The sequence below is a fragment of the Molossus molossus genome, unplaced genomic scaffold, assembly GCF_014108415.1.
Source record: "Molossus molossus isolate mMolMol1 unplaced genomic scaffold, mMolMol1.p scaffold_m16_p_26, whole genome shotgun sequence".
Classification (NCBI taxonomy): Eukaryota; Metazoa; Chordata; class Mammalia; order Chiroptera; family Molossidae; genus Molossus; species Molossus molossus.
The window spans coordinates 3,362,363-3,376,118 of NW_023425362.1; the positions used below are offsets into that span (position 1 = coordinate 3,362,363).

Below are 13,756 nucleotides of genomic sequence, written 5' to 3' on the forward strand. Positions count from 1 at the left end.
ACGTATTCATTCAACTAGATAGAGAAGCTGGTGACACCTGCTCTGAGTGAGTGTGTGTGTGCACACGTATTCATTCAACTAGACAGAGAAGCTGGTGACACCTGCTCTGAGTGAGAGTGTGTGTGCACGTATTCATTCAACTAGATAGAGAAGCTGGTGACACCTGCTCTGAGTGAGAGTGTGTGTGCACGTATTCATTCAACTAGATAGAGAAGCTGGTGACACCTGCTCTGAGTGAGAGTGTGTGTGCACGTATTCATTCAACTAGATAGAGAAGCTGGTGACACCTGCTCTGAGTGAGTGTGTGTGTGCACACGTATTCATTCAACTAGAGAAGTTGGTGACACCTGCTCTGAGTGAGAGTGTGTGTGCACGTATTCATTCAACTAGATAGAGAAGCTGGTGACACCTGCTCTGAGTGAGAGTGTGTGCACGTATTCATTCAACTAGACAGAGAAGCTGGTGACACCTGCTCTGAGTGAGAGTGTGTGTGCACGTATTCATTCAACTAGACAGAGAAGCTGGTGACACCTGCTCTGAGTGAGAGTGTGTGCACACGTATTCATTCAACTAGATAGAGAAGCTGGTGACACCTGCTCTGAGTGAGAGTGTGTGTGCACGTATTCATTCAACTAGATAGAGAAGCTGGTGACACCTGCTCTGAGTGAGAGTGTGTGTGCACGTATTCATTCAACTAGACAGAGAAGCTGGTGACACCTGCTCTGAGTGAGAGTGTGTGTGCACGTATTCATTCAACTAGATAGAGAAGCTGGTGACACCTGCTCTGAGTGAGAGTGTGTGTGCACGTATTCATTCAACTAGACAGAGAAGCTGGTGACACCTGCTCTGAGTGAGAGTGTGTGCACACGTATTCATTCAACTAGATAGAGAAGCTGGTGACACCTGCTCTGAGTGAGAGTGTGTGTGCACGTATTCATTCAACTAGATAGAGAAGCTGGTGACACCTGCTCTGAGTGAGAGTGTGTGTGCACACGTATTCATTCAACTAGATAGAGAAGCTGGTGACACCTGCTCTGAGTGAGAGTGTGTGTGCACGTATTCATTCAACTGTGGGGAGGGGGCAGGCAGAGGAACCGAGTGTGCCCCCAAGGGAGAAGTGAGCCTGCGCTGTCCCCTCAGGCACCTCCGTTCCCACATGCCTCTCAAGCCAGGAGGGGCCTGCACTTACTATCATCCCAAAGCTATGAAGGTACGAGTTGTTTTGTACAATACAGCACCCAAATGTAAGCCAACTTCCTCGTTCCGTGACTCCCCCAGAGAAACAGCCATCTGTTTCAATGCTGGAAGAAATATCACTACGCCGGACAATGTAACAGATCCCTGCAGATTAATTCTGACCAGATGAACCCTCCCTTTTGCTCTCACCCTGCAATCACACACCCTACGTGGCAGCCTCGATTGAGCCAGACCGTCAGGGAGCTGCACGCTTCCGCAGAACTATGACCTCGGACGCCTCGAGGTGCCGGGCTTGCTCTGGCGCCAGGAAGACACTGTATGTCCCTCCTTTCCCACCCGGAAGTCACTCCCCTCCTGAGCGCAGGACCACGAGCACTTGTACTCCCAGTGGCGTGCTTGTGTCCCGTGGACAGCTAACATAAATGACACGAATCTCTGCCTGGGCCCAAGACGCCTGCAGCCAAATCTAGAGCTCATCTTGAACACCGTGAACCCCACGGCGCGACTCTGAGTACTAGCCTTATTTTTCCCATCTGGCTTTCCCTCCTCTCCAATCTCCTTCCTTATCTTGTTTTTCTTCCTTTTTATTGATTTTACTTTTTTTCTTCTTTTTTATCCTCACCCAAGGATATTTTTCCATTTTTTGTTCAGATAGAGTGGGAGGAAGAGAGAGAAACACAGACGTGAAAGGGACACATCGAGTGGCTGCCACCCACATGACCCAACCAGGGCCGGGGACAAACTGCAACCAAGGTACGTGCCCTTAGCGGGAACCGAACCCGGGTCTCTCTGGACAGCAGGCCGACGCTCTAACCGCTGAGCCAAACTGGCCAGGGCTTCTTTATTGATTTTAGAGAGAGAAGAAGGGAGAGGGAGCGAGAGATAGAAACATCAATGACAGAGAACACTGATTGGCCGCCTCCTGCATGCCCCCACTGGGGATTTGGCCCACAACCTGGGCATGTGCCCCGACTGGGAATCGAACCAGCGACCTTTTGGTGCAGGGTCAACATTCAACCAGTAAGCCACACGGGCCAGGCTCCTCCCTTACCTTTTATTTTATTTAACTGTATTTATTTTTTTCAGGTGCTACAAATGTGTTTTGGGAAAGTGGCAGAGTGCAAATTAACCAATTAAAAATTGAGAAATCCCACGTAAAATAAAATAATGTCCCCATATCTCCCTTGTCAGCCCTCTCTAAATGTGGACTGGGAAGCTCTGACTCAGTGTCACAGTGACTGAGCGACCAAACAGAAAAGGAAAAGTTCAAGGGAACAACACTGATCGTGCCGCAATAACTGTATAAAACAATGAAGTATGTATGCCATCTTCAGTGACAATACGCCATGACAGAACATTCACTAACTCTCTCAAGAAAGCTGTAAGGAATACGAATTTAGTACAGACACTAATATGCTAAGAAAATACCCAAGAGTATAAAACATTTCAAAGGATGCCAAGAGTGATCACGACTTCTACAACAAAGAATAAATGTATTATTTAATCTTGCAGTCAAATAAAAGTAGAGCCCTACAACTTGAATAATCTACAGGAAAGCCTCTTCTTTCTAGTAAGATGGTAACCATGTGCACTCACACCTGTGGAAAGGAGCCATTATGTCTCCTTGAAGCCGGCCCTCTGCGAGCTAGCTCACACGGGCAGCACCTTCCTCCTGGGACTGGTCTTCCCTGATGTCCCTCTTTGAAATCTCAACATTTAAGCAGCATTTAATTTCTCTTCTTCCATACATGATAAATAAGTTTAAAGGGAGAGGAGTTGTAACCTGATTAACTATATTTTAAATTTCTTGAGAGCAGAGACTTTCTTAGATGTCTGTATCCTTCTATGAAGAGTGGGGGTGGGGTAGGGACCCTTTCATCTCGAGCCATGTAATAAAGAGTTATGGATTTTATTTACAATATTTTTATACAATATTACACAATACCTACTTTCATCAGATGAAGACAAAAAGCTTTTACTCACTACAGTAAATACTATGAAAGACTGAACTCCCCCTGCTGCTCCACGTCCTGAACAGCCGGGAGCAGCTTTCCCGCATCGCAGATCCAAGTAACCAAGCGCACCCGGCCTCAAATCCTAAGTTCACTGTCGAGACAGCACAGCGGAGCGTGTGTGATGATTAACAACAGTGAAAGAGCTGGTAAAGATTAGTCCATCGTTCCTATATTACAAATGTTATTAGTAATAAGAACCGCTGTCATTTCTGCTTTTAACCAAACTAACACAAAATATTCACAAGGACTTTAACAAGCTTAGCTACTTCATTCACAGGAGGCAGAAAGTACTTAAGAGGACAATTAAAATTCAACCGTTAGACATTCCTATTAGATAGGAATGCATACCCTGAAGACAACATATAAATGAAATGTTACATTACACAACCAAAAAAAGGCCCCCAAAAAGCCTTTGAATTATACAAAAGGTAGAATTTCATTTCCTTCAAGTTTAAACAGATCTGTGGGTTTAATCTCGGCAAGTCCCGTTTGAGTAAATTAAAGAAAACTACACGATTACATGTAACAGGTTAGATAGGTCTAAGATACTATACGTATACACATTTTACAGTTAATTCATCAGGCGGAACCTCCTAGGAAAAGGAAACTGAACGCTAGTCATTGTAATGCTACAACTAAGACTTTCATACTTGTTAAAAGATTTATTCTAATACCTTACATTTAATTAAAAAACTGGCATATGTGGTTTAGAGTAGTTTAACCACTGTCACTAAGAAAAACTATTAAAATACACACAAGTTCAGAGATTAAAGTAACAATCACTGGTTGTTATTTAAAACCATAAGCCCTGCCTACTGATTTGACAGGGTTGATAGAGCAAAACAGAAAATAAAACATTTCTATCTCCTGCCAAAAACAGCCTAGGGCAACATTTTGAAATTCATCTTTGCAGACCTCAAAACTCTCATCTCTCACACTCTTTTCCCTCGTGTCACCTCCAGGACTGCAGCTGTCCATGACAGCCCAGACCACTCCATTCTGCAGGGCTGGCAAACTTTTTCTGTAAGGGTCAGAGAGGAAACACTTGGGCTTTGAGGGTCTCACAGTCTGGGTCACAACTTCCCACCTCTGCTGCTGTAACAGAGAAACAGCCTCATGCAACACCTAAAGGGACTAAAGTGGCTGTGTCCTAATACAACTCCTTTCATGGACACCAACACTTCAAGTTCATATAATTTTCACATGTCGTGAAATTTTATTTATTTTCCCCAACCATTTAAAAATGTAAAAACCATTCTTAACTCAAAGTCCATAGATCTAAGCTGAACTGAGAAGGAAATGTGAGCAGTGAGGTGGGAGACTTGTGGAGTAGGGGACCTGAGAGATGAATCAGCAGCCAGGGTGACACCTGACCATAAGGCTGTGGAGGGAACACAGCCGTAGTTAATGACAGGGCCTAGGTAGCACATGGCAGTGTGGGGCAGGGGGGAGCGTCAAGCTCATTGAAGGAGATAAAGTCAAAGAAATAAAAGGCCAGGGTATTGAAAGGATAGCCTATGTAAACACAGAAATAACCAAGATTTAAGACAGGAGAAGTAATGCAGAATTAACAGTGAACTAGAGCTAAATTTCTTCAAGAAATGAGGTGGGTGACTTACAGGTCTCTTAACAGCAAAAGGGATTATGTATGTGGCATACTCTGATGGCCTGACAAGAAAAGTGGAAGGGATGATGAAGGAAAGAGGTCTGAGAGCAACAATGACAACGGAGGAGAACACCACCACACCCCCAGGCCAAGCGTCCCAGCCTCCCAATCTGAAGACTCGCTGGCGAAGGTGTGTCCTCAGAAGTGAGCCACAGTGCACTCAGATCAAGGTGCAGGGGATTTTCAGAAAAGCTGGGCCAGAGGGAATTTTGCTGAGGGCACACGGGGAGGGTCTGCAAGCTGAGGAGTCTGGAAAAGGTCATACAAGGCCCTAAGGACGTGAGAGAGTAACAGAAAACCTAGGCGCTCTGCACAGAAACAAGAAGGTCAGCTTGTGCATTTCCCTGAAGACCAGGGACAAGACAGGGATGTCCACTCTCGCCAGTCATTCAATGCAGTACTGGGAGTCTAGCCACATCATCAGGCAAGAAGAAGAAATATCAGGCATCCCAACTGGAAAGGAAGAAGTAAAACTGTTATTATTTGCAGAGACTAGAATACTGTATATAGAGAACCCTAAAGCTTCCACCAAAAAACTACTAGAATTGATAAATGAATTCAATAAAGTAAATGGATATAAAATATTCAGAAATCAGTTTCATTTTTGTACAACGATAATGAGCTATCAGGAGGGGAAACAAAGAAAACAATCCCATTTACAACTACATCAAAAAAATAAAATACCTAGGAATAAATTTAACCAAAGAGGTAAAAGACCTGTACTTAGAAAACTATAAGGCCTGGCCGATTTGGCTCTGCGGTTAGAAAACTATAAGACACTGGAGAAAATACAAATGAATGGAAAGCATATACTGTGCTCATGGATAAGAATTAACATCATTAATATGTCCATACCACTCAAACACAATTCCTATCAAAATACCAATGGCATTTTTCACAGAACTAGCACAAATAATCTAAAAATTTATATGAACCACAAAAGACCCCAAATAACCACAGCAATCTTGAGAAAGAAGAACAAAGCTGGAGAGGTATTAAGCTACCTGATATCGAACTATACTATAAGGTTACAGTAATCAAAACAGCATGGTACTGGCATTAAAAACATACACATAAATCAACGAAACAGAATAGAGAGTACAGAAATAAACCAACACATTTACGGTCAATTAATATATGACAAAGGAGGAAAGAACATACAATGGGGTAAAGACAATCTATTCATTAAATGATGCTGGTAAAATTGGACAGATACATGCAAAAAGAAAAAAAAGAAAGAAACTACTAGCCCACCTTCTTACATCATATACCATAAACTCAAAATGAATTAAAGACTTAAATGTAAACCTCAAAACCAGAAAACTACTAGAAGAAAACATAGACAGTAAAATCTCTGACATCTCTCTTAGCAATATTTTTTCTGAAATATTACCTCGGGCAAGGAAAACAAAAGAAAAAATAAATAAACAAATGGTATTACGTCAAACTAAAAAGTTTTCACCGCAAAGGAAACCATCAACAAAATGAAAAGACAATCTACTGAATGGAAGAAAAGATTTGTCAATGATACATCTGTTAAGGAATTAATATCCAAAATTCATAAAGAACTCAACACCAAAAGAAACGCCAAACAATCCAATTAAAACATGGGCCGAGGACCTGAATAGACACTTCTCCTATAGACATATAACAATATGCTCAATGTCACTAATAATCAGAGAAATTAAAAGCACAATGAGCTATCACCTCACACCTGTGAGAATGGCTAACATCAAGAAATCAACAAATAGCCAGTGTTGGTGAGGATGTGTAGAAGAGAACCCTCATGCACTGTTGATAGGAATGCAGATTGGTACAGCCATTATGGAAAATGGTACGAAGGTCCCTCAAAAAATTAAAAGTGGAACTGCCTTATTTGATCCAGCTATTCCACTTCAGGGTATATATCTGGAGAAACCCAAAACACTAGTTCGAAAGAATATACGCACCCCTAAGTTCATTGCAGCTATTTACAAGAGCCAAGATATGAAAGCATCCCAAGTGCCCATCAATAGACAAGTGAATAAAAAAGCTGTGGTACATATATACAATGAAATATTACTTGGTCATAAAAAAGAATGAAATCTTTCCCTTGGCTGGTGTGGCTCAGTTCGTTGGAGCATTGTCCCATACACCAAAGGTTGTGGGTTCAATTCCCAGTCAGGACACATACCTAGGTTGCAGGTCTGATCGCCAGTCAGGCACATACGGGAGACAACCAATTGATGTTTCTCTCACATCAATGTTTCTTTCCTTTCCTTTCCCTTTCCCCTTTCCCTCCTTTCTTCCTTTCTTCCTTCCTTCCTTCCTTCCTTTCCTTTCCTTTCTTTCTTTCTCTCCCCCTCTCTCTCTTTCTCTCTCCCTCTCTTTCTCTCACATCAATAAGCATGTCCTCAGATAAGGATTAAAAAAGAAGAAGAAGAAGAATGAAACCTTACCACTTGCCAACAGCACTGATGGATTTAGAGAGAATTATGCTAGAGGAAATTAAGTCAGTCAGAGAAAGACAAATACCATGTTTTCACCTATATGTGGAATCTAAAGAAGAAAATAAATGAACAAACAAAACTGAAACAGACTCATAGATGCAGAGAACAGACTGATGGTTGCCAGAGGGGAGAGAGGTTAGGGGACTGGGTGAAAAAGGAGAAGGGATTAAGAAGTATAAATTAGTAGTTACAAAACAGTCAAGGGGATATAAAGTACAGCGTAGGGAATATAGTCAATAATATTGTAATAACTATGTATGGTGCCAGGTGGCTACTGGAAATATCGGGGGAACATTTTGGAAAGTATGTAATTATCTAACCACTATGCTATACACCTGAAACTAATACAAAATAATATTGCATGTAAACTATAATTGAAAAGTTTTAAAAAAGAAAAAAATAGAAAATCAGCTTGTGAATTTCTAATAAAAACCCTGTTGAAATTTTATGTTGAACGTCACTGAAACCACAGCTCAATTTTGGGAGAACTGATGTCTACGCTATTGAGGTTTCCTGCCATGTCATGGTATATCGCACCATTTAAGTTTTCTGTACCATCTCTTGATTACGTCTTGCCATGTTCTCGATGATGATGATAGCTGCTGACACTTGCATTGTGCTTCTTACGTGCCCAGCGCTCTTCCAAACGCTACACATGTAAACTCAATGGCTGGAATGAGTATCGCTTGCTTGCAAAAATGGTCTTCTCAACTCTAATGTGACTTCTCTAGCTGGTGGCCTTCAGAGAGGTTGACTCAGCCTAGAGTTAGTCCCAGGGTTCCTTTGCCTTTGAGTGAGTGTCCTTGCCCACAGTCCAGTGACCACACCCTTGGGTCCAGGGACCACTACAAAAGACTGGGAGAATGAAAGAGCTGGGAAACTCTCCTCTGAGGGCACTATTGGTCACAGCTCTAACCTTATTTATTTTGATTTGCTGGCTCTAACTTCTTCCTGTCTACTTTGTCCATTTAAGATAATTGAATGTGAGGGGTGGCTCACACTGACCACATCTGTATTTTGAAGTTGAGTCAGAACACCTTACCAAATAGTTCCATGTGGTCTTCCAGCTCATGGCATAGATAAAAATAAAGGAAACTGTCATCAAAAGGTTCTTTTTATAGCGTAACTTAATTGATGTTCTCTCTCAACAAAGTTGATCTGAATCATGGTTGAGTCAAGATGATATGGCACCCTGAACTGAGCTGACAATTCGTGTGGGTTTTTTGTTTTGTTTCGTTTTTGGTGCGTCCAAAGACAAGGGTCCAGCGATGTGGGAGGAAGCCTAGTGAATGTGTGTACACACAGAGGCTAGGTTTATTTTTGAGTTCTGCAGTACAGTGACCTCTGTTCATTCCATTTCCTTTATGAGTTAGTAAACATACTTACACAAGCAATGAGCAATACCAAGACACTGTTCACCTCTTGAAATCATAGCCATCATCACCATTTGGTCATTTTCTATACTTTCCTTACTAGAGTCTTTCCTCTACGCTCTCACTCTATATATATCCAATGACTCAAGAAAATTAAATATTCAAGGAAAGAATAGCCCTGGCCGGTTTGGCTCAGAGGGTGGAGCGTCGGCCTGCGGTACAGAGAGACCCCAGTTCAGTTCCCACTAAGGGCATGTACCTCGGTTGCAGTTTGTCCCCGGCCCTGGTTGGGTCGTGCAGTGCGGGTGGCAGCCCCTCGATGTGTCCCTTTCACATCGATGTTTCTCTCTCTCTCTCTCTTCCTCTCTCTCCCTCCCACTCTATCTGAACAAAAAATGGAAAAATGTCCTCGGGTGAGGATAAATAAAAAAAAGAATAAAAATACTATAAAGTGTCCATCATGGGCTAGGTCTTAAAGTAGGTTGAGAACACCGAGGTAAAGAAGAAGAATCTGCCTTCAGATTGCTGTCATCCTAGCAGGCCTGTCGGTGATTAAGTGATTACAATATTCTACGTAAGGTTCTTTGGAAAGGAAAGAGCATCAAAGGGAATACAGTACAGGGGCATCTAGAGGGCCGAAAAGGCTTTCACTCGGAGGTGGAATGGAAATTAAATCTTCAGGGAAAATCAAGAGTGTGTATCATCAAAGGAATGAAGGCACAGGACATTTATATTTGTCTGCAGCAACCATCTTGACAAGAGAAAGAACATCAATTAAGTTACACTATAAAAAGAACTTTTTGATGACAATTTCCTTTATTTTTATCTATGACATGAGCTGGAAGACCCCTTTGTATCAGAGCCTAGCTAAGTCATCTAGACTGGGGGGCGGGGAAGGAGGATTCTTACCAATTACAGACAAAGGCCGGGCCGCAGCAGGGGTGAGGGGTGCACTGACACTCCTATCTAGGCCCTTTCAGACTCCAAATAGCTATGACCTAGAACACTGAGTGACAGAGTGAACTACAGAAGAACAGACTGTAAAATGCTCACGGTGTCCCTCACGCCACACCCTCGGTCCATCTCGTTAAGGACCGCAGGGGCAATTCTCCGTGGGCAAGAATTAATAGAGCGATGACCAGCTGTACAGACAATTCAGAGGTACATGCCTCAGAGATACCCAGTAGGACTGAGCCCCAGCTGCCCACAACAGTCACCAGTTCAGTAAAGAGGGCTCCTTACATTGGTGTTTCTCCTTCGAGCCTAGCTTCCCCTCTCCCACATTCTTCACCCAAGTCCTTGCCTTAGATTCTGCTTTTGGGAGGAAATATATGTATTTTCTAATCCTCACCCAAGGATATTTTTCCATTTATCTTCAGATAGAGTGGGAGGGGAAGGGAGAGAGACAGAGACATCCCTGTGAGAGAGACACATTGACTGGTTGCCTCCCACATGACCCCAACCCGGGCCAGGGACCAAACTGCAATCGAGGTATGTGCCTTTGAATGGAATCGAACCCGAGACTCTTGGTCGAAGGACCGAAGCTCTAACCACTGAGCAACTGGCCAGGGCCAGAGACCATCTTTATTATGTCCCCTTGTCCACCTGAACCTGTGCTCTGACTCTTTGCAAGTCACGTTAAATTCTTTCTGGAGCAAAGTAAGATATAAATATATTAAAATTTTGATTTTTGGCCTTTTCCTAGAGGTATTATTTTCTAACTTTAGTCACCTTTATTATATATCTGTCTCTACATTATCTACAAACCTTTATGATGTATCCAGACCCCATCCTGTGTTAGCCAAGTGAGAGTGGTTTGTCATACTCTATACCTCTGCTGTCCATTAAGTAGCCACTAGCTACATGTGACTACTTAGAAATAAGTAAAATCAATAAATCTGTCCCTTATTCACATTAGTCACATTTTAAGTACTCAATAGCCACACATCGCCAGTGGCTACATCACTGGTGTGCAGATGCAGAATATTCCCATCACTGCAGAGAGCTCTGCTGCTCTGTAATTTATTTTTCTATCGAGAACATTATGTTCTGGTTCTGTCACACAACACAACTGCCTCCCCATCCCAAGGCCTGCACGTCAGGTCACCTTTCCTGGTCTCCAAACTCTGCCTGGAACGGGGACAATGCTTAAGAAAAACTGGAGCCGAATGTGGGAAGCACCCTTGTTTCCTCGTTCTCCCCCAGTAATCCATTTGGTCCCTGAGTCCTGTCCATACAACTGGCAAATCTTTTTCAGGGCGTATCCTATCCATCCCACAGACAATGTCCTAATTCAGGCACCTTGCTCTTCCACTTGGGCTTCTGCATCCGCTCCTTAAACGTCCCCTGCCTCGTCTCTCCCTCTCTGACGGATCCCCAAGGGCAGTCAGAGAACTCTGTAATGTGCAGATTTCATCACGCCATTCCCTGGAAAGAACCCCCACTCGTTCCCTATTAATTCCCCTCACAACAGAAGAGTAGAAAAAGGCCTTGTGAATTGGCTCAGGGTCTTGGATTCTATCCGACAGGTTATAGAGGATCTTCTGCACCAGACATCTCACCTACATTACTTCATTCAATCCTCTCAGGGACCCTGCAAAATCGGCATACGGTCCCTCTTGCACGTGTTCAGGGGCGCTCTCATCTGTAAGCCATGCAGCCAATGAAATCTAAAGCCCTTCCTGGCCCATCCATGTATCCCACAAACATATCCACAAGGTCTCCTGTGCCACCACCTCTTCTTGTCTAGACTTCCCATTACAGTTTATTTACACCGCAATTTCCCTAATACGCTGCGTTCATTTACCCTCAGCCCCTAGCAAAGAACCTGTCGCATAGTAGGTACTCAATAAAGATATGCTGAAGCATTAACTCAATCAACATTATCTCCCGGAAAGTGTCCTATCAATTATCATCTCCCAAAAAGCCCAAGGAGTAGTGCCCTGGGCATTCAGCACTCTCTCAATAGACACCTCCTCCTGTGATTTAAGCTAGAAGTGGTCAGACTCAAGGGTCTGGCTTAAACACAAGAGGACCTCCAGGGATCACCTGGACCAACTCAAGTCTAGCTGTCCCTTTCTTCTGCGCTCTCTACTCGTTCCTACACACAGCCAGGTTTCACAAAACCTGGTACACGGGGGACGTAAATATACAAAATAGTATCCGCTAATGTTCACTTAGCTGATGTCAAGTCTACATACTAAGGGTTTACTAGGCATCACCTTGAAAGGGGAGGTAGAGCCCTGGCCGGTTTGGCTCAGCGGTTAGAGCGTCGGCCTGGGGTCCTGAGAGACCCGGGTTCGGTTCCCGCTAGGGGCATGTACCTCGGTTGCAGTTTGTCCCCGGCTCTGGTCAGTCGTGCAGGTGGCAGCCACTCGATGTGTCCCTTTCACATCGATGTTTCTCTGTCTCTCTGTTCCTCTCTCTCCCTCCCACTCTACCTGAACAAAAAATGGAAAAATGTCCTCGGGTGAGGATAAAAAAAAAAAAAAGAAAGGGGAGGTAGAATGATGGAGAACTGATCGTTATGGGGCGCTAGCCATAATTCTAAGGAAGGTTGAACGTTCATGACTGCTCTGTTCTGATTAACGAGAGCCCCTCTGACCCGGCTGGAGCTGTGCACCCTGGGCGTTCACCTCGGGAATGCTGCCCGCTCCCCTACCCGAGCACTGCCCCCCATCCCAGGAACACTAACCCCCTGCAGTCTGCAGGCTGTGCCTGGAGACAGCCCACATCTCCGCATGCCCGGGATCTGTAACTGTTTTACTCGCTGCGACTCCCTCGGCCGATTCTCCAACATTTCCCCCAACGCTGCTCCCCGTGTCCCCACGTGACCCCCACCAGAAGCCAGGCTGCGGAGGGAGGGGCGCGCAGGTGTGCAGGGCCCCTGCCGCCCCCACACTGGCCGGCCTGCTGGAATAAGCGCTCACACACAATGCAGTGGGTCTCCGCTGAACTGGCTCCCTCGTGACAGGCACCCCGGACCCACGTGCTGTCCGGTTTCTTTCTGTAAAATCCTCACCGGTGGACATTTTCCCATTTATCTTCAGAGAGGGCGGGAGGGAGGACCATCCTGTCCGCGGACCAGCGGCCTCCCGACCACCCGCACGGGGCGGGACACCCCACCCCAGGGACGCGCCCTGGGCCCCGCAGTCCAACCCGCGACCCGCAGGGCCGGGCGGCGCTGACCACTGCGCCCGGCCAGGGCGGCGGTCCAGCTCCCACGTCATTCCATCCCTCTCTCCCCCGGGGGCCAGCGTCGTTCCCACCCCGCAGCGGGGCACGGGGGCCAGGCGAGGACAACGGGCACCCCTGGCCTTCCCCCGGCGGCACCGCGGCCCGCCCCCCGACCCAGCGGCGGGGATCTGCGCCGTGCACCGCTTTGGACCAGCAGTCCCGGCTCCCGGGCCCTGGCCCGGAACCACACCGGCCCGCCAGGCGCCTGGGCTCCCCGCGACCGGGCCTGCTGCGGGCCGAGGGCGGCCGGCCGCGGGCCAACCGCAGCCCCCTGGCCGGGACGCGGGCCCGCGGGGAGGGCGCCCCGCCCGCAGCTGCACCTCGCAGGGCGCCGGGCCCGCGGCGCTCAGGTGCCGGCTTCGCCGCCCCGGCGGGCGGGGCGGGGCGGGGGCAGCGGCCGGGCCGGCCCCGCACAGGCCCCGCACAGGCCCCCGCGCCCCGCGCGGCCGTTACCGGTTCCGCGGCTCCTTGAAGAGCGCGGTGAGCGCGCGGAGGGCCTCCAGGTCCTGGATGGGCGCGGGCACCATGACGCCCGACAGCCGCGCGGGCGGCCTGGGCGCCGCCATCTTGCCGAGGCCGGGCCGGACGACGCGGCGCAGGAGGGGCGGCGGCGGCGGGGCCGGCAGCGGAGGGCGCCCCGCACCCTGGGACCTGCTCGCGCAGCAGCCCGCGGCCCGGGAGAGCGAGGGGACACGCCGGGAGCGCCTGCGCCGCCGGGGAGCGCCGCCGGGGAGGGGGCGCCGGCGGAAGTGCGCCCGAGGGGACGCGCGCAGCGGAAGT

General features: G+C 46.8%; 1 protein-coding gene across 4 annotated transcripts in view; it reads right to left on the minus strand.

The window, feature by feature from the left end:
• Positions 1–13,542, minus strand: part of ATXN10 (ataxin 10) — a 145,763-nt gene extending 132,221 nt beyond the window's left edge. For 2 of the 4 annotated variants that reach the window (XR_004961557.1, XM_036278176.1), the window contains exon 1: positions 12,670–12,809. Coding sequence is in view for 3 of the 4 variants with exons in the window: in XM_036278176.1 (XP_036134069.1) it covers positions 12,670–12,779 (110 nt within the window). In the remaining variant the exon portion in view is untranslated. Of the gene's footprint in view, positions 1–12,669; positions 12,810–13,429 lie in introns of those variants that run through there. The other 2 variants (XM_036278179.1, XM_036278178.1) reach the window with 2 other exon arrangements.
• Positions 13,543–13,756: the final 214 nt, after the last annotated feature.